At 44.6% G+C, this 9,767-nt stretch overlaps 1 protein-coding gene across 1 annotated transcript; it reads right to left on the reverse strand.

Annotated features, from left to right (window-relative positions):
- Positions 1-374: 374 nt before the first annotated feature.
- Positions 375-9,545, reverse strand: LOC310690342 (vomeronasal type-2 receptor 26-like; the record flags this gene model as incomplete). The annotated part of the gene is made up of 5 exons (XM_083469098.1): positions 375-1,395; positions 4,498-4,624; positions 6,344-6,571; positions 7,303-8,163; positions 9,183-9,545. 5 exons carry the CDS (start codon positions 9,543-9,545, stop codon positions 494-496), a joined length of 2,481 nt encoding a protein of 826 aa, XP_083325224.1. The 3' UTR covers positions 375-493.
- Positions 9,546-9,767: the final 222 nt, after the last annotated feature.

Consider the following 9,767-nt stretch of genomic DNA (forward strand, 5'->3'; position numbering starts at 1 on the left):
CACCTCTCATGTTGTTGCCTCCATCACAGTCAAAATTCCAGGGGTGCCAACTTGAATAAAATAGGGGGGGGCAGGTAAGCCCCACCCCACATAATTGATCACAAGATGTGGTGCACCAACACCATTTGAATGGCAATGCCCATTGACCTGAAGGGGCCTGGACCCCTCAAATATTTTTTGATCAATCTATGTTTTTGGCAGTTATGTACAGTTTCTGGCCCTGATTTATAAATCTGGATCAGACTCTATAGGGTCCAAACTGACCCAAACCTGATTTGCCCTCCCCTGCATCCACACCCAGATCATGATCATGATCCAGAAAATAGAGTTCCCCAATCTGGAGGTGGTCAAGAATAAGAAACCAACACAGAGGAAACTGATGAGACACAAATTTATTCAAAGATCAAGATCAGAGGTCAGAGTGAATGATAGCCCAGGACTACTCAAGCTCTTAGATATGAACACACACAGAGAGAGAAACAAAAATCAAACATTATTTTCTTCCCCTTATTAGGCTTTCCTTGTTGTTCAGGTCAGACCTCAGCACAATGATGTAGCATTTAGGGAAAAAGATGCAACCCAGTAACCCAGCACTGGAGGACAAGATGGAGAAGACCTCCACGGCTACCATGTATTTCCCTTTGGTGCTCAGGTAGGTTGGAACAAAGGTCAGCCAAACACTGCAGAAAACCAACATGCTAAACGTGATAAATTTGGCCTCGTTAAAACTGTCAGGTAACTTTCTGGCCAGGAAAGCCACAAGGAAACTCACAACGGCCAGAAAACCCATATAACCCAAAGCACAATAAAACATGGTAGCTGAACCCTCATTGCACTCCAGGATGATCTCACTCTTCAGTGACTGCATGTCTGTATCTGGGAATGGAGGGGAAGCACTTAGCCAAAGGGTGCAAATGCCAGCTTGAAGGAAAGAGCAGGAAAGGACCACGCAATTGGCCAGCCCCTTCCCCACCCATCTCCTCATTCTGGATCCGGGCTTGGTTGCCATGAATGCTAGAACCACGGTGATGGTTTTGGCCAGAATACTGGAAAGGGCCACCGAGAAGACGATGCTGAAAGTCATTTGTCGGAAGAGGCAGGTCCCTTTTCCAGGCTGACCAATGAAGAGCAAGGAGCAGAGGAAGCAGAGGAGGAGGGAGAGGAGGAGGAGGTAGGTGAGGCTGCGGTTGTTGGCTTTGACGATGGGCGTGTCCCTGTGCTTCACAAAAGTCGCCAGCACGAAGGTGGTGATCAGGGAGAAAGCCAGAGCGGAGACAGCTAAGCTGAGCCCTAACTTTTCTTGGTAGGAGAGGTAGCTCAGCCCCCTTGGAACACACCCTGTTTGGGCCTGGTTTGGGTAGTTTTCTTCTGCACACTTGACACAGGCATCCATATCTGGAGGGTGGAGGAACAATTAAAAATGTCAAGATGACGACCTACGTACATCTCCTGAAAGAATCAGTTACGGCAGCCAGTGAAATTCCTCTCCTTCATCTCCTTTCCCCCTTTCCTTTCCTTTCGGTTTCCTTTGCTCTGGGCTGTTGTTGGGGGATTGTGAACACATGGGGGGCAGATGGATGGTGGGAGGATCCTGAGTGAGAGGCAGGGAAGGGAAAACCTCCCAGGATGAGGGACTGGGGAAACGAAAGCTCCCAGGTGAGAGCTAGAAGGGCCTCCACTTCCTGAGTGAGACCAGAGTCAAGAGCAGCTTTGGAGGGAGGACTCGGCATTCTATCTCTAGCTCTCCGTTTTTATGTAGAGTGGCTTCTTTTGTATTATTGTATTGTGAAAAAGCTTTGATAAAGTCTTATTTTAAAAAGAAGTGAAAGTGCTCTTTGTGTCCATACAGTTGCATGTCACGGCCCCAAGCCCTCCCCCATTTCTTGTATAATAAAACACACGGACACCAATATTTTAGGCTGATGGGATAATTAAGGCCACAACTTTATTGGTTACAGATGTGAGCAGTATTGGCAGGCATTGGAACTGAACTGACTATATCTGACTCCATGCAGGAAGTCTTGTAAGGGTCAGCCACCAGTAGGGGGAGCCCTGTTGATGTGCATCCGCTACGAGCTCCCCCAGGGTTCCCGTTGGGGTCGAGGCAAGGCCCTAGCATCTACCTGGGCTTCGGATAAGATCCACACCCCTGGATCCCTTTAACAGAATACCCTTAAATGGGAGAGGCAGGTTTCACCAATGCCTAACTGCCACACCTTACAAAGTTGTGACAATTGCTACGAGGCAGGCAAAAACCACATGGCAGGTGCCAATTCGCCAAGTGGAAAAATTCCTACCTGGCTCCCTCAACAGGCGACCAACCGTGGTCCATAGAAGAAGAAGAGAAGAAGAGTTTGGATTTGATATCCCGCCTTTCACTCCCCTTCAGGAGTCTCAAAGCGGCTCACATTCTCCTCTTCCTTCCTCCCCCACAACAAACCCTCTGTGAGGTGAGTGGGGCTGAGAGACTTCAGAGAAGTGTGACTGGCCCAAGGTCACCCAGCAGCTGCAGGTGGAGGAGCAGAGACGCGAACCCGGTTCCCCAGATTACGAGACTACCACTCTTAACCACTACACCACACTGGCTCTCCACAGGGCCAAATGGCGAACGCATGAAAATAGGGTGGCAGGGCGGGAGATCCGACGAAAGAGGAGGTAAGGAGAGGGAGTCCCCCGGCCAAGCGGTGGTTCATGCCCCCTGGTCGACTGGATTGGTCAGCCGGGGTGTGTGACGCAGCCGGGACTCCCAGTGATGCGGGCGGCTTTGCCATGCCGACCCCCCCCCCCCGCTGTTCACGGGGAGTACACAAGGCCTGCCTCTGGGGAGAGGAGCAGCCTTCTTTGACCAACTGAACCACATAGGACACTCATGATTTCAGTGAGAAAGTTTGGATGATGCTGAACTGGTCAACTAGATTGTTTTTCCGTGAAATAGTAAATTCTGCTCTAATTGAAAACCATGAATACACTAGGCTGTTGTCCTAGTCCAATTATTATTATTATTATTATTATTATTATTATTATTATTATTATTATTATTATTATTATTATTATTTTGTGGCTGTTCCTGTTGTTGAAAGTATCCATAAATTAAACTGTATTCCAAAGGGGAAAGCAAAGTTTGGTGAAATTTCTGTAGGTGTTGTGCAGAGCTTTTGTTGCACTAATTTATTTTTCTGGTTGCTGGGGTTTTTAGATGCACTTTCCTTTATTCTACAACCCTTCCCACACACTCAAGCTTCCTGAATACCCATGATACCCTCAGCTGAGCTTTATTTGAGATACCCTATCATTCACCTGACAGCTGTTCATTTTGACTCAAATATTTTTACTTCCAAAGAAACCAGAGCTGAAATACATTTCTTAAGGTAAAAGGAAGAACTTGTTTTTAGCATACAGCCTGTTAACATTTTCAACATTTTCAAGCACTTAGTATTCAAACTTCAGTTAAAGCCAGGAGAAGATGTTGTGACAAAACAAGGAATTGAAAGCAACCAGGGAGACTGAAGGAAATGGTAGAAATATTTAATGGACTTCAAAGAAAACCTACACACCCCAGACCCATGGCATGGAATGTGGGAACTAGCATCACAAAGTCTCTTCCAGGATTTTCCTATGATTTATTGGGATAAACACAAATTATTTTTGATTGCCAAGTATAATTTGTTAAATGTGTTCTTTGCAGTTCTGGTACACTTTATTCCTAAGGCATGGCCCACACAACAGCCCCATGTCCATTTTCTTGAATTTCATTAAAGAAAGAAGACAGGACAAATTGTGCAATAAAGATAAGTGGAGTTGAAATTAATGTGAAAATCTACAGATGAATTAAAGTTATTCCCATTGTTCTCATTGGGAACCAAGCACAACCAACTTAGTCTGGATGCAACCCACCCATCTAGATCTGGAAATACCAAGAGTAGGAATAGCCACACAAATCTGTTTGTGCCTTGAGGACTCCAATGCTCCTTAGCTTTGGAAGTCTGTTGGCCTTTTGGAAATGCTCAGGCATTTGACAAATGACATTGCTGATGTGTGTGCTTCTAAAGATACCTTTGTTTTATTTTTTTTAAGTAAAATATATATAGTGTTACATTTTATTCTGAATATATTATTTCCCTCAATTGATCCTCAAAACCCATTTAAGGTGCTTAGACGGAGAGGCAGTAACTGACATAAGGTCACAGTGCTCTCTTTTTGAAACTATTGGAGAAAAGAATATTACTTGTTTGATGCTCTTTAAAATATGTATTGCAAAATATATTTAAAGGAATACACTATTTTCAAAGGAGGAAATAGCAAACAAGTCATATTAAATACACATCATTATTTCTCTGTACATATTGCCTCCTACCCAGTACCTTTTTTTCAGGGGGTACTGAAGGGTACGCAGTGTCGGCACCTCTTTCGGCTATTGTTAAAAAGTGTGGCACATATTGCAACAACTTCATGTTTAGTACCGTCACCTATTTTTCTAGAAAAAAGCACTGCTCCTACCCTTCTTGTTAGAGATGGTCCCTTCTGGACATGGAACACAATCATAGCAGCAGAATTTCTCTCCCTCCTTCTTTTTCCTGCTGTAGCCAGGATAGCAGTTGTCATTGCACACAGAAACTGGCAGCATCTGCACCAAAACAAGAAAGGAAGATTAGCAAGAACATATTATCTGTCATTCGACTGTCGCATGATTAGGATTATGTGCTGAAGAAAGTGAGCATGGAGCAGTCAGCCGTTCCAGCTTTCCTCCACATTTTGAGGGCTGGATATCTGTAGCAGGGAGTGTCCTCTACATTTATCCTTTTCCAGAACAGTTTTAGGACCCTGCCTTCAGAGCTCAACACCCGGAGGGAGACAGGGATGGTCCTGATGGAGAGGCGACAGTCAACATCTCCCCCTGTCAGATCACTCCACTTGTGTCAGGAGCGAACGCCTGAAGAGGGCTGGCCTGCCCTAAGAATGAAAGATAGTGGCATGCTGAGTCCCAAGGATGTGGAGTCCTAGCTGGCTTCAGAAGGAAGCCTGGGCTGATCTGAATAAAGCATTGCAGAAAGGTTTATGGAGGCGAATCATATTCTCTGCCTCTTTCCAATGTCGTAGCTCAGCTGCCACCTGTGCACTGAACAAATGCCACCCCAGAGTGAGATGTGAAAGACTGCCACCCTCTCTCCATCACATTATTCTCCAGTATTCCTGCCCTTGTCTTCATAGCCGGTTAAGGAGCCAATGGCCTATAGATAGCAGATGCTCATGGAGCCTGGCAGCTGTGAGCCCAGAACCATGAGAGACAGCCAGGAAGTCATGGGCCCTCACATCATCAGATGCTTTGGCACCCAGAGGCCCCTTGATCTGATGGAGATGGTGCAGAGGAGCAATTCTACCTGCCAAAGCAGTCAGTCCATGTTTTGCATCTATACTAGGGGAAACTGAGGAAAGGGGTGGTTTTTTTGGGTTTTTTACAATAATAAAAATATTTTTGGCAAAATATTGGTTGGGCCAGGGGGTGTTGTTTTCGTTTGTTACTTTGGTATTGCCAATGAAGGGCAGTATAGAAATGTAACAAATAGTAATAATCATTCCTGGGGAGAAAACGCCAGGATGGGGGGTGGGGGCTTCTCTTCATGCCTCAGGTTTCATCCCAAGTCATGCTTTCCATGATTCCCCCCCCCCACCAGCCCTGCTCTGCGTCTCCTCGAGCTCTTCTGCTTGGCTAGAATGTGGCCCTGCACAGCGATCATCCATCTTGCTTGCCTCTGTGGAGAATAGAGAGAACTACTGGGATGTATCCAGAAGCCTCTATGTTTGGAATTGCTGGAATGTAGCCTATTCAACACAGGCCAGAGTCATGCCTGCGCCTTCACCCTCTTTGGGCGCAGTCACTTCCCTCTTCCCCACCCAGCACTGGCATATGATCCCTGGATGGTTTTCCCTAAGAGAATGTGGGCAAAGGACTGGAAAAGATTCTGAGCTCCTGGTTTAACTGGCTTTATTAATAAGGAGATAGACTTCAGCATGGCCATGAGTGAATATGGAAAATGGATTACTAGCATCATGCCCAGAATATGGAAATATCCAGCAAATGGACATTCTCTCTGGATACCCCACACCAGAAATCAAGCAATTAAAAAAAAAGATTATGTGGGATTTTACCAAAATGAAATCTGGAACACAATAAGGAATTTTCAAAATTTTTGAAGCTGATCTCAATACCTGTCCTTCAGGCTTCAGTCCTCCTTGATTATTGGCTAACCCACCTGATGATGATGGGAGTTGTAGTCCAACAACCTTTGGGACCCAAGGTTGATGTTCATGGCAATATCTGGTCTCACACACAGCTATGTCTCACCTGATTAAAGCTTTGATGCCACTCAATCTGATCATCATGAATGGTTAACTCTTTGCCGAAAGGAGCCTGAGGGTTCAGTTTTCCAACTTTGGCTCTAATCACTGAACCATTGGGGTAAATCTTCCAGTTTGTAACATCAAAACCTACAACTAATTCTGCATTTTCACTGAAGTGCACACGATCTCCAGCACTGTTGTTGAAAACGATGCTCCGTAGAAAACGATGGACCTGGATTGAAGGATAACACGGAAAAAGGACAGCCATTTCACAAAGGCACAAAGGCAGGAGTTTTTTAAACAGCAGGTGTCAGAGGTGCCGAAACCTCTGGGCCCTCCGATGTTGCTGAACTACAACTTCTAGAAGCCGCAATTGACTGGGTTGCAATTCAGCAACACATGGAGAGCTGGGCGTTCCCCACACCTGGCACAGGTGGGGGCTTCATCCATCGGACTCTACTCTTGAATTGTACATGATGTGGGATCATTTGATTGTTCTTTTCCTTTCACTGCTTCCACATGGGTGGCAGATTATGACTTACAAACAATTCACTAGACTGCCATTGCTTATCTTATCCAAGTGGATTTGCAAAAAGAAACCAAAAGAAAACTGCTCCCACATGCCTCATTGATAGCACCCCCAGAGTTCTGCTCCCAGGTCAACTTAAAACTTATTTTGCTACCAACTTTGTGTTCAACGAGCCTCTATAGATTGGTGAGACCATGCCTCTAGCACACTCTGCACCTAAGAGTATAAATTGTTCCCACATTGATCACACTGGCCTTTATAACTTGGTTTCCAATTCAGGCATCATCCCATCTTTTACAACAAGAACAGGCTGCATGAGATCATGAAGGGAACTGGAGGGGTGATGGCTCTGGGGCTGACAGTACCGCTCTGGGTATCCACACCTTAAACATAGTTATAGTAAATCTCAATTTAAGTTTCATTAATTTTATTACCTGCCATGGTTCCACATTCTGAAATGCCATTTTTCGTCCTTCTTCCAATCTTCTATTCATGGATTTGGATTTGAATATAGCATTCAGAGCATGTGCCACAGCATAGATAGCATTGTAGACATTGTAGCTGTGGCCAGTCATTTTCATTTCAAACAAACTTCCAGGAAGACTCTCCAGATTCTCTTCCCCAGTGCAGGTTTTATTCTCCTCTCCTTCCCACTCCTTGGACGTTGTTAGGAAACAGCCAAAAGCCTGTTCCCAGAAGTCTTGAATAAAGCCATCTCTTTTGAACCACGAAGGTCTTACCATCTGAAGGAACTTCTGGAAACCCTCAGGCTGATTTGAGTGAACTGTGAAAGATATGGTACCATGGAAGGTTTGTAAATCCCAATTCTTTTGAATAGAGAATGATGCAAAATCCCAGTGAGATGTAACAATCCAGACTTTTCCAAGAGGTGGCAGTTCTATGAATGGTGCTACAAAGAACAGCACTCTCAAAGCCTGAAAGGATGGAGGTTCTCCATATACAAAAAATACGTTGGCTTTCTCCTTGAAGACAGTTACATAGTGTTCTATACGTTGTGAAACGTATTCTATAATCTCATCCACATAATTCCATTTTGGGATTCTCATGATGAAGGCGTAACAGATGCCATTTTCATCAAGCATTGGAACCATTGTCTGTAAAAACCGGTCCCCTTTGTCATCATCCACAGCCAAGAGCCCAATCCATGTCCACCCAAAATGCTGAAGTAATATCACAACTCCTGTGTTTTGGTGGGCTTCCTTTGGGACCATCTGGTACAAAAAGGGGAATAAAGTGTTGGCATGTTGTATTGGCAAAAATGATCCATAAGTGAGCTGAAATAAAATGCATAAATATTATTCAAAAGTGATGTTACATGAATCTAATGGCTTGTATGCCATTTTATCTGTGGAATATCAGAATAACACCATCTGCAAGTAATTGCATTGCTCGGTTTGAGTACTCTTACTCCCGGTGATAGTCCTTACTTCTGGGACTGTAGAAAAGGGGGTCTCTGCTATGTGACAGTCATTAAAATATCTGAAGTATTTAAAGACTCCTGGGGTTTTGCTTCAGGCGGTCATATGCTGCCATCATCTGTAACAGAAGATCTACAGGAATCAAGAATCATGTCAAAGGGGTGGATCCAGGCAACAAATTAAGAAAAGGGGGCTTTTTGTGCGCATTCTGTAAACCTGTTGTTTAACGCCAATGGAGGACACAGGGTATTAACAAATCATCACCTAAATATGCCAGCCAAACCACAGAGAGCTGGTAGACATTTAGGCTCACGCAAGTAAGGTGTCAGGTGGCTTTGTGTGCAAACATGCAAGCTTGATCCCAGCTCCCTCTTCTGCTCACTTTTAACACATTTTGTCACCATCCCGATCTGCCACCCTCAGTCTTCAGGGGGAATCAGGGGTGAAAGCAGGACTTTCAGGTTCTGAGAAAGGCTATGAGGTAGATCAGGTGAATCCTATCCGTCAAGAGGCACTTCAGGTGGCCTTGGGACAGGACTGGTTCCTCCAGATCCTCAGGTCTTCTGAGCTCCTCTGCAGGCCCCACTTCTTTTCCTCCGAGGACGTCGCCCCATTGTCTATGTCAGACAATGTTCACAGGATACAGCTCCCAACTAGTGACCAAAGTCATGGATGAAAAGGTTGAACAAGATCAGGGAAAGGACAAAGCCCTGCTTCAAACCTCTTGATCAGCACAGTTTGCCAGTGAACTGTCGATAAACCTGATAGCAGTATCATTAAACCTGCATCTATCCAAAGGATAACAGGCAATTTTTCTGAAATCATTATGATGCCACCATGATGTGTTCTCTCTATTCTCTCATGAACAGGCTTACCTGTGGAGTTTTGTACATTGCTGAAATGACGGCCACATTCGCAGAGATTTCGGAGATGCATCCTCCGATCAGAGCTATCACTTTCTTCTGGTTGTGACCCTGGAAGTTGGGGACAAACCTCCGTTGTGCAGAAAAGAGGCTGAGGCTGGCCTTATAGGTCGTCCTGGCAGTGTAGTAGCTGTTGAGGATGTGAAATCCCAGAGAGACGTTGGATAAAATGTCAGGGTTTTCATTGATCTCTTGGACAGCAAATGCCAAGGCCAGGATGTGCTGGTAGTTCTTTGGCACCGAACTGTCATGGAAACTACAGATGTTATAGCTGTTGACAAACAACAGTAACAGAAGCAACCAAAGGACATCCATACTCTTCTTCTCTCATCTGCTTGTTTCCAAGATTGACTTGCAGTTTGAACCTCAGTTGAGTCATTCCCTTTGCCAATCAACTGAGTGTAAAGTTAAGACTTTCTTTACATGTTCTCACAATGTACATAAAATATTTTGTATAGTTTTAATCTTATTTCTACTGGATCAGTGTGTTTATTCATTAGTTATTAAATGTATAACCTGCCTTTTTTCCTTGAGTTT

The sequence above is a fragment of the Podarcis liolepis genome (assembly GCF_965112155.1).
Source record: "Podarcis liolepis genome assembly, chromosome: 12".
Classification (NCBI taxonomy): domain Eukaryota; kingdom Metazoa; phylum Chordata; class Lepidosauria; order Squamata; family Lacertidae; genus Podarcis; species Podarcis liolepis.